At 37.9% G+C, this 17,279-nt stretch overlaps 2 protein-coding genes across 3 annotated transcripts in view; one reads left to right on the forward strand and one right to left on the reverse strand.

Moving 5' to 3' along the window:
* LOC134655735 (calcineurin B homologous protein 1) overlaps positions 1–17,279 on the forward strand; it is a 307,947-nt gene that overhangs the window by 78,093 nt on the left and 212,575 nt on the right. The window lies entirely within an intron of this gene.
* Positions 1–17,279, reverse strand: part of LOC134655686 (dynein regulatory complex subunit 7) — a 226,016-nt gene that overhangs the window by 1,208 nt on the left and 207,529 nt on the right. For both annotated transcript variants that reach the window (XM_063511133.1, XM_063511134.1), the window contains exons 3-11: positions 6,662–6,856; positions 5,895–6,056; positions 4,517–4,702; positions 3,671–3,881; positions 2,922–3,069; positions 2,457–2,566; positions 2,008–2,155; positions 1,111–1,387; positions 406–627 (exon numbers count right to left, since the gene is read on the reverse strand). In XM_063511133.1, the coding sequence (XP_063367203.1) occupies positions 406–627; positions 1,111–1,387; positions 2,008–2,155; positions 2,457–2,566; positions 2,922–3,069; positions 3,671–3,881; positions 4,517–4,702; positions 5,895–6,056; positions 6,662–6,856 (1,659 nt within the window). The remainder of the gene's footprint in view (positions 1–405; positions 628–1,110; positions 1,388–2,007; positions 2,156–2,456; positions 2,567–2,921; positions 3,070–3,670; positions 3,882–4,516; positions 4,703–5,894; positions 6,057–6,661; positions 6,857–17,279) is intronic.

The raw sequence follows: 17,279 nt of genomic DNA on the forward strand, positions 1-17,279 counted from the left end.
GCCAGTACAGCGGTGTGAAATCGCTCCAACGCGATTGGTAGATGAGTTTGCATCACGCGCGCGATTGGTTGACGAGTTCGCATTACGCGCGCTATTGGTCGCAACTAGTTACGTTAGACTGCACGATTGGCTGGAATTCGTGAGTAGCACCGCTGAACTTGTACCATTGTTAGTGCCCCATTAGCCCGTCCTTAGATATTATACGTCAATGTACCTATATATGTGCAAAAGTACGAAATCGAAAATACCTATGGTATAGATAGATTATTAGATAGTCAATAGTTGTATTTCACCACAAAAGAGAGAAATGTTCATGTTGGTCTTTTGAATTGTCGTTATTGATGTCTTCTTAAATAATGTACAGGATAATGTTTGATCTTTTTCCCTGAAGCAATAAATACATACTTGTTCCATCCATCCCTTCCTAGCGGCATCGTTCCTCTCCGTGTCGAAGAGCGCCACCACCAGCTCTGGCTCTGTCAGCTCCTTGTGCCGCTGCTGCAGGTACGTGATGATGTCCGCTTCCCTGTCCCTGATGCCCTTGCGCGCCTTGTTCTCGTACTCCATGTTCTCGCAGAGCGTCAGGTAAACGTTGAGGGGGCGGGGCGCTTTGCCGACAGGATCGGCCTGAGGAAAGAGAACAGAATATGTTCTGTTTTCACTTCTGGACGAGTGGTGAAAAAGTAAACGGATATCAAGATCTTTGAAGACAGTGAAATAGGCATGAGAAACAAGCTCATTAGCATCAGCTACTCAAAAACTATTGAGGGCTCCATAACACTATGGATGTAGTTTAGCAACCGCAGTGGTTAGACGTGGCGGCTTGCTACGTAATGCGACTGGACCGAATGTGATTCGTCCGTTCATCCGCGGATTACATCTATTATAAATAAAATTGCAGCCCACCTTGGGCGCAACCGTGCGCGTTGAAGGGTCTGCTACCATGTGGCCACTTTTAAAATAATAATTTGGCATTGATATTTCACGCCAATACGCAACGGGACTTACTGTTCCCTATAGGGAAATCGGAATTAATAGGTAACTTGACAATGACACTGCAAGTCTTTAAAACGGCGCTTCTACAGGTTATTTGAGCACATCAAAACTTACTATGTATCCTGATGTCTTCTCCGGATAGAACAAGATCTTGCCACCCGTCTCGGCTAAGTTGGACTTGAGGTATTTCCTGATGTTATTCGTGACGAAGTTGTACGCGTAATGGTACAGGAGTTCGATAGTGTTGTCCGGGACCTGGAAGATTCTTCTCCAGATATCCTTTTCCGCTGGAACGCTGTAGTCGCGAGCATAGTCGTCTGTGAGCGTCTTTAGTTGACGCTTAGGTTCAGCTTTGGTCCCTTCCGTGTATACTGTTCGACGAGATCCTAGACTGTAAGATAATTAATGTTAGAGAAAAGGACTGTTTAGAAAAAAATTCGTACGAAATCGGAATTAACGGCACTGATGATACACCTGCTTAAAGTCTTATTTTTATTAGTGTTTTATTTCTAATTTGAAACCAGAAGGTTTTTCATGTAATAATATTATTGTTAAATTTTACATTACTTTGATTAATTTATAAAATAACCTCAGATGTTGATACTTTAGCCCAGTCTCGTAATCTAGTACCTAAATACATGTCTGAATCTAATAAAATATTATTATAATATTATAGGTATACATCATTACTCAAATTGACTAAGTCCAATAATAAGCTCAATAACTTCAATAAGGCTTGTGTTGTGGGTACTTAGACAACGACATATATAATATGTAAATAAATATTTATCAAGACTTAAATACATATAAAACACCCATGACTCAGGAATAAATATCCGTGCCCATCGCACGGATTTGAACCCGGGACCAAAGGCTTCATATTAGGTATTAGGCAGCGTCTATTGTCACTAGACGTATACAGGTCGTCGTTCTACCTACATGTAGGTACAAGGGTAGGCAGTCGTTTTGAAGTAAGTACCACACATTGTTTATCTATTAATCAAAACTTACAAATCTTCTCTTTTAGTAAAGTACTCGAAGAAGGTTAGGGGAGAGCACTCGATTTTGGTGAGGTGGTCCAAGCGCGCGTAGTAGTTGAACTCTAACGTGCGGCGGGCTTCTATTGAGGTTGGCGGGGCGTCAAACGAGTACTCGTGGTCTAAATAAAATTAGTGTGACAAGATAAGGTTCAAGTTAAATTCAAGTGTTCTGTCCATCAGTCAATGTTTTACAGGAATAACTCAATGTAAATATGTACCTATCTATCTAACTGTACGTCAAGATCAGAGTGGTCAACGACTAACTTTTGAAAAAATTTGCTACCTAAGACAGATATAAAAGTTATATTTACGTTAGAAAATACAGCAAGTCGCGTGGATTTGAGAGCATTAGGTACCTACGTTGCGGTTAAATGTTTCCAAAATACCTATTCTTGTTTTGATTTATAGAAAAAAACTTACAGATTAAATGTTCTCTTCTTCCGATGCCAAACTTTTCATATGTGATTTTTTTGACGTAGTCTATTTTAACGTACTCCATCAAGTCGGCTCTATGTTGAAACCACTCGTAGCTAAAACACAAATCATACTAAGTAAACTAAGTTTTATAAAAAAGGTAGATATCGTTGAAAGAATTAAGAGAAAAATACCATAAAGGTAACACATTTTATCATTATCTGCTAATCATTGGACTTATAGATACCTACCTGCCATTACGGTATTTTACTAAAGACATCTTTACATCTTTCTCTTCATTTCATTTTTCATCTTTTTTTATATACATATATACGAGTAGAAAAATACAAAAATTTCATTGTACATAGAGACAAAAAAATATCGCAATTTTTTTACAATTCCTAACCTGTATGTAGATTAAAACCTAATAAATCGAATTAAAAATTAATAGAAAAATTAAGTAACAGTTACGTAATCAAAGGCTTTGTCAAGGCATAATCATCATAGAGCATGATTCTCTTCACGAGTCCATCACGCTCGAAGTAGGCCGCAAACTTCTCCATAAGAACCTTCTTGTAGTGAATGACTTTGTGACTGCCCGGGAATCGCCGCCTGAATTCTAGACATGGTCAATTAGATTAGTAGAAAACATGTATACTGCTCTGAGGTAACATATTTTATAGGGCAATTAAGCTACCGTTACGAAATCACAAAGATAAATTTTATACTTTCTTAGATTAAAGATAGGGGATGAAATAAGAAAACCGAGAGCGGCCCTATAAAAATTAATTTTCAAATGGATAGCCCGCAACGTAAATAGACAAGGTACCTACGGATGCTCGTTTCATTCATACATTGTCATTGTCATTGATACATTCATGACCAGTGTTGGCCGAAACGTTAAATGCAATTAATCAATTGTCCATTATCCATTATAAATTGAACCGTAAACTGTAACCGTCCATTACGGTTTACGGTTCAATTTGTACTGGTTAATGGTCAATTGCAATTAAAATTCGGTCAACACTGTTCATGAACAGTTTGTCATAACAAAAAACGAAAAATCTTCAACATTTCGTGTGTAGGTAGGTACTAAGTATAATGCTAATAACTGAGTAAAAACTAGCCTACATAGGAAGAATGGATATTAATGAATCATCAGGTGTGTTTGGAGCATTCGCACTTCCTGTACATCTTCAATCTATTATACATTCCCATACCATCAGGCGTGATATCCAGTTTCTCAACCCAGCTGGCCGGCATGTCGAGATGCTTCTCGGTGTCGACGGCAGTCCGCGGGTCGTCCTGGTCGATTCCGGTCAAAGCTCGTCTGTAAGTCGGCTCTCCGGCTAGCAGGTGCTCCCAACAGGACAGTTCACATAGATCGTAGTTCAATGTTCCGAGACCCTCTTTGCAATCTTGGAGGTTCACCTGAGAAAAGCAGTTATGACCCGATTTAAAATGCAGGCTGAGCCCGATAGTGACATTTCTGGAATAAAAAAAGCTTCCTGAAGCTGACAGATACTAGTATAGATAGCTGATATCGACCCCTTTACAGTACTCTACACTCTTGTTTGATATGAAGTTAAACGTGTAGGGATATCTTTAAAAAAAATTCGAAACATCCAAAATATCGTTTAAGATAATTATACCGAATCATTACAAAACAGCGTCGCAAGATAGGTAAATACATAAAGTATATCATAAAATTCATAAAAATAAAAACTTTTACTGTGGCCTTCCGGAAAATTATGCTGATAATTTAGTCCATAATTTGTATACGAGAGTATATAATAATATAAATATAGTCGACATCATACTTTGGAGAGGCCAGGGTCTCCAAAATATCTGACACACACTATAGTATAGTGGGTCTTTGGGAATAGATGCGTGATACTATCACGGTGATACGCATATCAAAGTACCTTCTTTTAAAGTGAAGCGTGTACGAATCCTACTGGCTCAATATCAGCCATCCTTCAATGATCTTGAACTTTAAAAAAATCTAAACTTTAATTTTGAAGCTATTTCCATGATTCCGAGTCGGTGTGGGGATAAAAACTCACATAGTAATTTTCATGATTGTAAACACTATCCAACCCCCGGTACTGCGGCGCGTCGAGCGGATACGCGTTGCCATCGCTCGGCTCTATGAAGAAGGGTTCCTCGATGTCCTTGAACCCTGGTAGGACCAGCACCCACGCGTGTGTGCGCCAGTCGGTGATGTCGTCTGGCGGGGGCTTCTCGAGCTCCTGAACACAGTTCAGGGGGGCTACCGCGAAAACCGAAATTCGCAAATTGCGGGGACCTTTCTCTTTTACTCTTATTAAGACGTAATTAGAGTGACAGAGAAAAATGCCCGCAATTGACGAACTTCGATTTTCGCGGTTATAACCCAGACACGTTTAGGTACACGTAAGAGGTATGAACAAAACAAAAGTGGTTTTCAGGATTCTAACATTTTGTTGGCGGCTGGTGGATTACCAAGTTATAGCATAGCATAGAGGAATAACCCGAATACGGCGAGCTATACAAAAACTCAATGAATCTTTAAAATTATTTTGATAAATGTAATTCACGTCATGTTCTCTTTTGTTAGTGTTGTCTTACTTTAAAAAACGAAGCTAGAAGTTAGTAAAATTTTGCACCCAACTCAAATGATGAATTAAGAATATATTATTATGTACACTGATTAAAATAAAGAAATATTTATTAAAAGGCCTTTGCCCAGCAGTGGGATACAATATAGGCTATTTAAAAAAATTAAGTAAACAAATAACAAACATATACACAACTTGTTATTAGAAAAGGCGCGTAATTTTCTATGGGATGTCAAAGTCACCTCGTAGCGCCAAATTTTTTTTCACACCTCCTATTCAGAAAAGAGCTTTTTCTTCCCTGCTAGGAGGGATCAAAGTGGCACTTTTCTGTTCAAGCACACTATTTTTACATTTTTTTGCACATTATTTTTTTAGCTTAAATAATCTGTTTAAGCATCAGATTGTGTCAACACTAAGATTTTTTATTTTCCTCATAGTTGATGTGAAAAGCAGTATGTGTCACATGGTATCAAAATTATTTCGTCTTGGGCGTTAACACTTGAATCCCTCATTACGCTCAGGATTCTACTTTAGAATCCCCCACTACGTTCGGGATTCTATTGTAGAATCCATCGCTTCCTTCAGGATTCAATGTACGCCCTTGACGGAAATATATCATTTTGATCCCTTGTAACACAAACTACTATTAAATCGGCTGTTTTTTTCTACTGACAAGGTCGCTGTGCCAGAGTATTATAGTTGTGGTCAAGCCAATTTGTCAGTCAGAAAGAACCAGGAAAACTATACTCATCCTTTTCTTTTGGGTGCTTACTAGTGTAAGACAAAGATAGTATGATTATCCCTGTCTATGTTTGAAATGAGACAGAAACTAAATATATCTTACGGCAATCCTGGCGAGCCGTTTGTTCTCGATCTTGTCAATCTCCGCTTGCCGTAATGCTCTTTCCTTCTCCTCCATCGCGATGAGGTACTTGGACGTGAGGTCGGGCAGCGGCACCAGGCGGTACCGAGGTTCCTCGTCGGAAGGGGGTGGCGTTTCTACTTTCTGGAAATATACACGTAATTCAATCTAACCTTAGACCTTGGGGAGTGGTAAGCAGACTATAGAAATACAGCTAGTTCGAAGCTAAAAATAGTGATTAGTGATAATTATTCTTATATGGTTTACTAGCGACCCGCCCCGGCTTCGCAGGGGTTAACAAATTATACATAAACCTTCCTCTTGAATCACTCTATCTATTTAAAAAAAACCGCATTAAAATCCGTTGCGTAGTTTTAAAGATCTGAGCATAGCATACATAGGGACAGACAGACAGCGGGAAGCGACTTTGTTTTATACTATGTAGTGATGATATACCATCACTATACCTATTGCATTACATACTAAAGTTCGTTCCATAGAAAATCAAGTAGGTATTGTAGATTGTTTGATATATTAGCCACAGGTTCATCTTACTTTACAGTCGTTGGGAGATTATTACCTACATAAGAAACGAAATAGGAAAACGCACTCATAATTAACATCTGATATCTAAGCAATTAGATGGTTCTAAAATGTACGTATATAAATGGCGCCGATCAGCCATGACACCGTGACGTGCGCCAGTTCAAACGGTGGTACGAACTGTATGAAATAACAAAACTTCTCACCGGGTTCTCGTCCGGTAGCTCCGGACACACGGTCCGGTACCGGATGGCCATGCACACGTCACGCACGGCGCAGCCCACGACCACGTACGCGTCGTATCCGGCACCGGTGAGCCACGAGACCGCGACGTGCGCGAGCTCGAACGGGTTCGCCTTCCGACGGATCAGCGCCGTGTACGGGGACATAATGCGTTCCGGCTAGAACAAAATAAAAATACATTACCTATAAAATAGTAGCTGCGTACGCTTTGAGATTTTTCTGTGCCATTTAGAGAGCACACCGCGGGGCGCTCACTGGTTCAGTCTCGTCCCAGTACAGGATGAGCAAACCCTCGTAGCTTATGCGGCTAAATCAGTGGTTCCTAACCTTTTCAGTTCGGTTACCCCTATGACTAACTAGGGAACCTGATTTTACCCCTCCTCCCAATGGTAATAAAAAATAAAACGTGTACGTTTGTTGTATTGTTAAATTAGGTTAGCTTGTTACCCCCGTAAAATACCGGTTTTACCCCCACGGGGGTAATTACCCCCAGGTTAGGAACCACTGGACTAAATAGATAGTTAGTACCACTTTCTTCGTTCTTTCTTTCCCGCTATTTTGTGAAAACCTACAGTATTAGATGTTGGAATGTTCTGGTACTATCTAATAAACGATTAACTATTTTATTTTAGTGTAGGGTTTCTAGTTAATTATAAGACCGTAGTTGACTTCTCCTTGTAGTGGCGTTCCTAAGCTTCAAGAAACCCAATGCTGCCAGGCACAAGAGTCCCCCCCCATCCCCCATATCCCCCATCAGCCCCTTAAATATCAACCTGATTTTTCATACACTTTAACTCTATCTTCTGAACCGGAATCGTACTAAATATTTGAATAAATTATAAAATATAATTAAACACATTCACTGCCAAGTTGCCAACCACCCGGTAGACGAGTTTTCTGCTCATATGCGCTTTTCGTTAATTGTAAAGCGGATAAACTACGTACCTTAACCCTTTCACCGCCAAAGACGTAAAATGACGCGCGCGGCTACAGCTCAATATCAACCTTCGTGCATTGCGACAAGGTTCAGGATGATGCGCCGCACACGATAGGCGTGGCGTTCAAAGGGTCAGCGACGCTCGTAGCCCGTAGCGTCGGCCGAGTACTAATGCGTTAATAAATACTTTCCTCAAAAATAGTTTTGAACATAATCAGAGGCGCCAATGAGTTTTTTTTTCTAAAAAAAACTACTCTATTTATTAAAAGGACGTAAAGTGCCACAAAGTTACGGCACGAGGCTAGGGCTAGAGTTGAGCTAGAGTTACAATACTCAATTATAATGCCTGTCAATAAATGGCGCTGTGTGGAAAAACTTTGAAGTTCAGTTAGAGAAGTACCGAGAAGCGCTTCGCCGAATACTACGTAAAGCGGATGTCACAACTGAAACGTAGAGGGCATTGCCAGTATTATTTCTTAGTAGTATGTTTTTTTCCAGGTATGAAATTTTTCGTCACACTGCATTGTAGTCACTTAAAGTAGGTATTCTTATTATATTTAGGCAGTCTTCAGTTAGATACTATACGGAAAAGCAGATAGGACATACGTACGAGTATATATAATAAAGTACAACAACAATATTTCTAACACCGGTGTTATGTAACAAACAACCTCAAATAAAATCTCTGAAACAACTACCTACAACCTACGCGTTCAAGCAAAACAATAAATTAAAAAAGTACAAAAGTAATTTTTATGAACGGAAGTAAACCTTAACACAATTATTGTAAATCCGCTTGGTTTCACAACCTCACTAACATACTTAAAAGGCGTAGAGTACAGTATAGGTACCAGCCAGTAACACAGCCTTTATATTTCTCTTTCGTTCTCAAACTTTGCAATACAACTTTCTCTTCCGCTCTCAAACTATCCCAAATTCATGAATGAAAGTTTGTTTATTCATAACATTTTTCAGCGTACAACGTTTAGGTCGTCCCATTGTCGGTTAGGGGGTGGCCCCCTCCAATAGAATCCAAAGTTGGGAAACAAAGTCGGCCCGCCAAGTTGGACCTGATTTCACTCTCGTTTGAACGCTTTCACTTTTTACTTTTTTTAGTTTTGCTTTTGCACTTTATGAGATTTTTTACTGGGAGATATTGTCTTGAAAACTTAAGTACTACGAGTAAGCGTTCGATGGTGCAAAGTGGTATTATTTTTTATTACTTTTTAGGTAAATTTACGCTGTTACGTACGACTCTTTTGTCCCTTTTTTCACTGGAAAAGTGGGTGCCGGATTTTAAATTTATTGTCTGTCGACGTTTTGGATGTTGTTTTTGCTCGTTTTGATGTTAACTTTTTGCAGTAAATAATAGTCATAATTTGTCATCTTCGACAAAGTTCAGTTCATAAAACGTAGCCTGTGTACACGTAGTGTTAATGCCTGTTTTTAGATGTAAGTACAAGTTGCGGAAAGTTTCCAAAAATTTGGAAATATTTACGATTATTTTGGAAAATTTCACAAGATATAAAGAAAGTTTTAAAAATATCAGTGTGTTCATATTATATATTCTATTACTATTACTATAATGCCTGCTGAACTCGTAGCTCAGCTACGAGTCGTAGCGGTCGTAGCACATCGCACTTACATGTAGTAGGTAATGGTAACTAAATACGTATGACTAAAATATACTACTACTATGTAGGTATATACCTAATACTGACTATTATATTACTGTTATTATGAAACTCAAATACACATCTGTTAGATATCTTTTAGACGTCGCCAATATACGATAACGATAAGTTTAAGATCTAACCTGTCAAATTTGACATTTGCGCGATTCTGGAGATACTCTTGAACGATTTACACAAGATATGACTTAGAGATCCAATTCACATCTAATAGATATCTAACTCTATCTAACGTAAAAGTGACATTGGTTGCCCGAATTGCGCTGCAAAATAGAACTAGTTGAAATCTAAACTATAACGTAGGTATCTAGAATGGATCTAGGGGCCCGATTCGGATTTTGAAAAAGACATCTGTTAGATATCTTTTAGACATCGCCAAGGCTTAGAGATCCAATTCACATCTAATAGATATCTAACTCTATCTAACGTAAAAGTGACATCGGTTGCTCGAATTGGGCTGCAAAAGAGAACTAGTTGAAATCTAAACTATAACGTATCTAGAATGGATCTAGTACGTGTCGTCTCTTGTGAATATCTTGAAGTTCGAATACGGCAGTATTACGTGTCGTCTCTTGTGAATATCTTGAAGTTCGAATACGGCAGTCAGAAGTAATGATGAGTAAGGAAGTAAGTAAGGGTAAGTAAATTAAGTATTAGTGACATTATTTTAAGTTTATTGCGTCATTGCTGTATATCATAATTACATTATTCTTGTGTTCTAGGTTCTAGCTATCCAGAGCGAACAGAGTACCAGTTAAACTTAGTTAAAATGAAGTACTTAATATTATTTAACTTTATTACCCGCAGTATCCACAAAGGTTGTTGTTGAGAATAGGTACCTATAGAGCACAGACAAGACATCCTCTAGCTAGACAGCATAGACGCTACCCCCTCTGCCACAAATATACGGTAGTTTTACTCCATCTTCGAGTCAAAGTGTCTTTGTGTCGTCCGTGTGTTTGAACGGACCAATCACGGCACGGGACTCGCTCACCTCGTCCCCCGCACCCCAGTATTTTTGGCAGCATCGGTTTCATGAAATAATTGCTCTAAACTCCGTCTAGAGGATTCCTAGTCTATCCTATACAGTGAGCGAGCACGCCCACGTGCGCCACGTGGACCGACCCCCGCGTTAGTTGTTCACGAGTGTTATTGAACTGGGCCCATTATCTGGACCATCCCAAAAGTAAACAAGGCCGAATACCTAAACGAGGAGGATGGCATTTTAAGGTGTCCCAATAGCACTTATTAGGCGCTCTTCCTACAATTCAGACATCTTTAAAATAAAACTATGTATAGGTAAATGTTACCGTAAAAACCTAATTTCAGTAAAACACGTTTTCCCTAGTTAAAACTAGTTTTCCGAAAGGCCTTAGTGAAAACTAGTTTTAGGTAGGATTTTTCAGTAAAACTAGTTTTCGCAGGTGCCTTGGTGAAAACTAGTACCTTTACGTTTTTACGGTAAAGGCGGCTGCACTAATATCTGACTGGCAGACGTTTATAATGTTTATCCACTTTATAAATAAAATAACAAATCACTGTTAAAATAAATTTTGTCCCTTTCTAAGCTATACGATTGTCACAGGAATGATAAAGACAAACTTTGTACTATCAACGGTTTGTAACATTTGACAGACGTTTTAGAATGCCAATGTTAAACTTGATATGAATAGGTACCAAATGCGAACGAAATCATTTTATGGAACTTTCAAAAAGAGTAGCAGTGAAAGTGCTATTATCGTTTGTCCTTGTCAGGGTCTCACTTTTCAGTACCTACTACTAAAAATAAGAAGTACTAAGAGTCACGTCAAAACGATACCTAGCCAGTCGCATGATTGATATTTTTAGTGACCTCTATTATTATAATAAAGTAAGGGTGCAGACAGCTGGCAACTACAGTGGCCAAAAGCTTGTGAGTGATGGCTAGGCGAGTTGTTGTTTCCCACCAAAGCTTGGCAGCCAACAGTTAACCTTGACCTTTAAAATATGATTGTTTTATTGATAGTTTTCAATAGGTGGGTAAGTTCTGATCTAATAAATATTGACACACTGGTGTTCTTCTCCCACGCAACACGCGCTTCCAGAATCGACCCCCGCGCGTTCGCCAAAGCTGAAGGGGAGTCGAATTATTATTTATATTGTTCGAAACTAAAGCCAAACGAATAACCTGTTATTATTATTAGGAAAGTATAATAGGTATTGAATTATTAACAGATAAAACACAAAAAATAATGCTAAATTGACCGATGATACAATGCAGCTTAAATTTAGTCAAACTAAAGTTTTACAATTATGAAAAGACACGACGTACCTACAAGTTGTGCATTTGTATTTTATTCACAGCAAATATACAACGTTCTGGTGAGATGCACTGAGAATAATATCCAATCAATATCAAAACGACTCGAATGCGTTAGTTGCAATTTTCTTCGTGCGACAATTAAGGGCACGAAACGTCAATACCGGCTGTCCGGTCCCACGTTGACCACGTTCACCTTCACCCCTCGGTAGTGCCGCCACCACACATTAGCGTTGAAGCGTAATTATTCTTTGTTAAGCTATAAATACCATAATTATAATCTGGCTGTTAACGGAGTACGTGATCTGTGGTATGATACCAAATTTATTAATACGAAATGCATAATCTCGTTTTATTTTTAGAGCGTCATCTCATTTTTAGGGTTCCGTAATAAACAAGAAAATGTTGTTTCGCCACGTCTGTCTATCCGTTTGTAGCTCAGCTCAGTGAGCATAAAAACTGTAATTTGCTATGGATATTACGTCCAGCAAAATGATACTCGTAAGTTGTTGTTTTTCTTAAGTATGTTTTCTACTTGTTAAAATAAAAACTTAAAATTCGACTACCGTAGGCTCAAAGGGCGTAAGGGACAAAATGACGAAAATGAGTTATGAATGCAGTTATACTCAGTATTTTTTTCTCTGTCGATTGGTATATTTAACGTCTCCATAACTTAAAAAATGTCCGTTAAGCCCTATGAAAAATCAATGCGTGAACACAATTTTCCAACGCATTTTGCTGTATCTGCCAATTCAAATAAATGTTGTGAGACATTTTGGCGTAACTCCCAACTTTTTGTTCAATACGCCATTTTGCATCGGAAATTTTATTAAATTTGTGCTAATTTATTGACAGTTACGCCTATTTGCAGTAGATTTTTGAGTGCTAAATGTAAGTTACGCCCACAACTAGTTGATATTTATACGAGTGTTAGAGAATTCAATGTAAGTGATACGCCAACATACTATGTACAATTTCGAGTTTATTAAGTGGGATGACCTAGTACTTTCTTTGTAATTTTTTTATTAAGTAGGTACTTGCAGTACCTGCTCATGTGCTCATTAATGCTTTATTTATAGGGTTACTAAAATTTGTCAATTTAAACTGAACTAGCGGGTACTTTTTTCATTAGTTTTATGAAAATAATAAAACTCGACTATATTCAAATGATAATTATGGCGATTGATTAAGATTAGACTGATAACTTTTAGTTTTGTATGTGACTGGGCCATTTGCAATTTTAATTAGACGTAAAATTAATACTTTTTTGTTTAAACCCTAATTTATAGGATTAACCTTATGAAAGTTACTGTCTATAAACGTTTACATAGAAGTACGTAGGCCTGGCCATTTGTCTTTTTTGCTACCTACTCTGATGTTATAGCATAAATAATCACATATTCATTAAGTTTTACTGAACAGACATACGAGATGTCAAAACTACTATAGTACCTAATACGAGTAGTATTATGGTATGTAAAAGTAAAGTTTATAATCAAATTAAGATTACAAACAGAAATAACGCATACATACTTTCTATAGTAAAAGTAATTGTTATAAATTGTTTTGATATACAAAAATAGATACAGATGGTAGGACAGAACTGATTCTGTTGAAGTAATATAAACAGATAAAAAAGAAAACATTGGTTTTGTGGCTAAAAAAACTACCTTTTTCACGTTTAAGTATCCAAAATAACAAAAATGGGGAAAACTTAACAATTATTACATCTCTATAAGTTTTTGAAAAAAAATGTAAACTATAGTACTTAGAAGTATAGTGTTCCTTAAATGTAAGTTGCCATATTGCAACGAAATTGTTGGATTTACCCCAAATGGTACTGAAATAATAATTTTTTCTATATATTACGCCCTTTTTCGAATAAGATAATCCATAAAAAAAGAGGCGTAAGAGACGCCCTTCTTAAAAACAGTCTTGTTTTTTGGCGTAACGGACATGACATGCTATTTTCGTAACTAGGCATTGTATTATAAGTTCAAGCAATCAGTTTAAAAAAGCTCAAAAAGTTAAGCCACATAAAGGCATCAATTTATTGAAACAAACAAAAAAGTAATGATTTTTTTTTCTAAAAAAAAAAACTGTTTTTTGGCTCTCCTGAAAAATCACGTTTTGTCCGTTAAGCCCTTTGAGCCTACGGTAGTCGAATTATGTTACTTTATGAATTCGATTGCCTATCTATACCTACCTACCTACTGATAACAAATAGATCACAATATCGGTCGACATATAAGAGCAAGAGCGATATCCTGTTATTAAATTGGTATCATATATTATGTTCTAAATACACCTCCTAAAATACATTTTTCGCGAAACTTAGGGCAAGCAACAGTATCGACTGGCTCCCACGCGACCTGGGGATCACCCCTCGATAATTCCAAAAACGCACGCGCTAGGGCGACCAGTAATTATTTCCTTTATATTTTATGCTTAATAGGCATGTTGTGATGTTTTGTTACCATTATTGTAAGTAGTAATCGCATTTGTTAACTAGGATCCATATTGATGAGATTTTCGCATGTATTGTTGACCCCAATAAACTCTGACTCGTGGTTCATAAAACACAAAATCACATACACGCGTCCGAAATATCAGAGGTAATTAGAAATAATTAGTATTAGTAGTACTAATTTAGTACAGTCAGTAAAAGTTGCTGAGCGGGTCAGGTGTTATAATTTTATAAATGATCTGCCCACGGCCACACGACATGGATAAAACTACTGAAATATGTTTCTGCTATTGACTCATAACATAATGTAGATTGTAGGTAGCACTAGCACTACATCACAAGCATTCACAGGTTATATTTTTTTCAATTGTGTATTGGACGTAAGAACATACCTCAAATAATATGTATCATCTTTGTAGATAGGTACTTACTCGTATATGTGTTCTGTATCGGACGTAAACCGCCCCGGGCGTCCGTATCTTATCGCCTGAATAATTTACTGCGTTTTGATTGGTCACCCGACATTTACATAATGGCCCATTAACCACTTTTTGTTTACAAAATCGCATAATACCTTTTTCCACGCTATTCAAAAGGTTTCAAATATATTCTAAATGATAGGGTACATAAGTCTTTTAGCTTCGTTAAGCTTGCGAAGTCCAGACCCAATCTGCATCTAAATTATTCATCGGCAGTTTTCATAAGGTATTACTACCTTCTACCGCGTTTATTAATCTGAAACTAAAGTAAAGCACAGTAGAGCTGATATTTCAATGACAAATATTATTAGATAAGCGCCTGTGAAAAATATTAAAATCGCGAAGTCTGTTAACCTTGAGTATGGCTAACTGTAGGCCGCGCTTGTCTCTTTTTGTGATTTAAATTTCGAATTAGGATTGAATATTTTTAAATTCAAATTTAAAAAGTCCCGTTGGCAATTAGCAGTCTGTGGACCAAATGTATGTAAGTACTGTATCACTTTTTTATGGTTTGTTCTACGTAATTTTATATGTTGTTCTGCATAGCATTTGCAATGACGAAGTGTGGCATTTGAAATGAAGAAAAACACGGATACTTACATAAAAAATATTAGAGAAATATTACGGTCCTTCTGAAGATTTTTCGAAATAAATATTTGACCAGTTTTTTTATCAGAAGATTAACCAAATAGCCATGTTGAAAGACTTCCAGTGTTTTTTAAGCGTTTGGACCCAAAACCATTGACGCAAACTTAAGTACATACACGTGAAAAATTAGCCAGGAGACCATCAATAGCAAACTCCCTGAATATCATCGGACAACGTAAACACGCAAAATCCCTCTAAAGGTACACCGCGGCCTCAGTCATGTGCGGGACATAAATTTGGCACGGAGGTATAGGGGTATACAGGCCTTATGTACCGGGAGTCCAGCTACATAAGGAGTATGTACGAAGCAACACGGGCGTCACTTATCCGCGCGGAGGATGCGGTGGCCGTCCGATCGGCTCCCTCCACCCCCACCCTCGAGCCACCCCCCACCCACTCGCGATTCATTAAGTCGGGCGCGGCCGGCGCGGCGGACGCGTCGCGAGTCTCCGTGAATTCAAATTAGGGGAGGCTCGGACGTCGTGCAGGCGGGTGGGGGCGAGTCGATGACTTTGTCGATAAGTTTTGTTTTTCATTTTAGTTCATGAAGTTAGCTGGACTAATTAGAGTACTTAACTGCGCTTTCATCAAAGCTAGTATATATATTTTTTTATGTTTTAATCAGAGTTTCTAATACCTAGTAATTAATCAGTTGCATCCGATCCATGACATAGATCTAAAATACTGAATTGTTGTAACTAATTGTGCATTATTTGACTGGCCATCTAATCTAAGTGCTCTCCTCGTTGTCGTAGTTGCCACCAACAACGATATAGATCAATGATCTGAAATAAACGATATTTTTAAACCAGTAGGTAGCACTAAGAAAACTAAATCCACTCACTCCATTAATTCATTGGCATACCTATTACAAGCAAGTCAATACAAATATAGTAGATTAATTTTGCCTGTTCTCTAGAATCATTATTCGTTACTATTGGTGTTACGGTGACAATACAACTTCCATCTCGAAGCAGTTTAGTAGCTGTGCTCAGCTTCTACAGGAATCGGATTCTTCTATTTCTACTACTAGAAGAGCAAATTGTTATGAAGATGAAGCATACTCGTATGCTATGCACTATATAATAGCACACACATAACTTGTTGCTATCTCCGTTCTAATCACCTCGTTAAAAAAGAGCTGTACAAAAAAATCATTACTAATTTTATCGATACTATATCGACATACGGATTCTGTCCCTACCGCCCCTTTGTCTCGGCAAGACACGCGGGGGCGCCGGACGGAAGTCGCGCTCGCACCGCGCTAAATGATTCAAAACTCCGGACCCGACCTGCAAGATTTACGAGTGCCCCTACCCGCTACCCGCTACCCCTACTACCCGGTAGATTAAGGATGTCGCGATATTGAAATACGCTCAAATTCGCTTATAGCTTTTGATTATTTATGACGGTTAGTTTGTTTAGGGGTTTGTTGAGATTTTTTTCACGCCGAGGTGAGGTGACGGCGCTATATGCCGCTCGGTGGAGGGAGTTACAGATAACTAAATGCTTTGACATGTAAAAGTCTGAGTAATATTGGCGCAATTAATATATTTAAGGAGTTTTAAATCCTTTTCAGAATTCTAAACACGCCAGCCAAAGTGCATACCTATCATCAGTTCAACGAGATTGTAATCTTTTGTAAATAATAAAGTATATTGTCACATGGGGTTGAAAGTTTGAAACCGTTAGGACTATTGATTTCAATATAGAGCCCTACTATCTTTAATATCAAATGTCTTCTTTCAAGTCCTTTCAAGTGCCTTTCGGAAATGTGTTTTCGGAACTACTACTAGAAAATACCTACTTGGGATTGTCCAACCTAGAATAGTAATTTATTGCAGGGATCGAGTCTGGATAAAGAAGAGGACAAATATATATGTTAATGTCACTCGTAGGTAAGTAAGTATATGTATGTTTGTGAAGGTGTCATGTATTACCGAAACCTCAGTGATAGGATTGATTGATGCCGGTACGTTGATTGAAGATTGAGATTAATATTATTTCAAAATTCTTAGGTATAAAAATAGAAAAGTCTTGTTAATTCATATACATACAGT

Source organism: Cydia amplana, chromosome 17 (genome assembly GCF_948474715.1).
Source record: "Cydia amplana chromosome 17, ilCydAmpl1.1, whole genome shotgun sequence".
Taxonomy (NCBI): Eukaryota; Metazoa; Arthropoda; class Insecta; order Lepidoptera; family Tortricidae; genus Cydia; species Cydia amplana.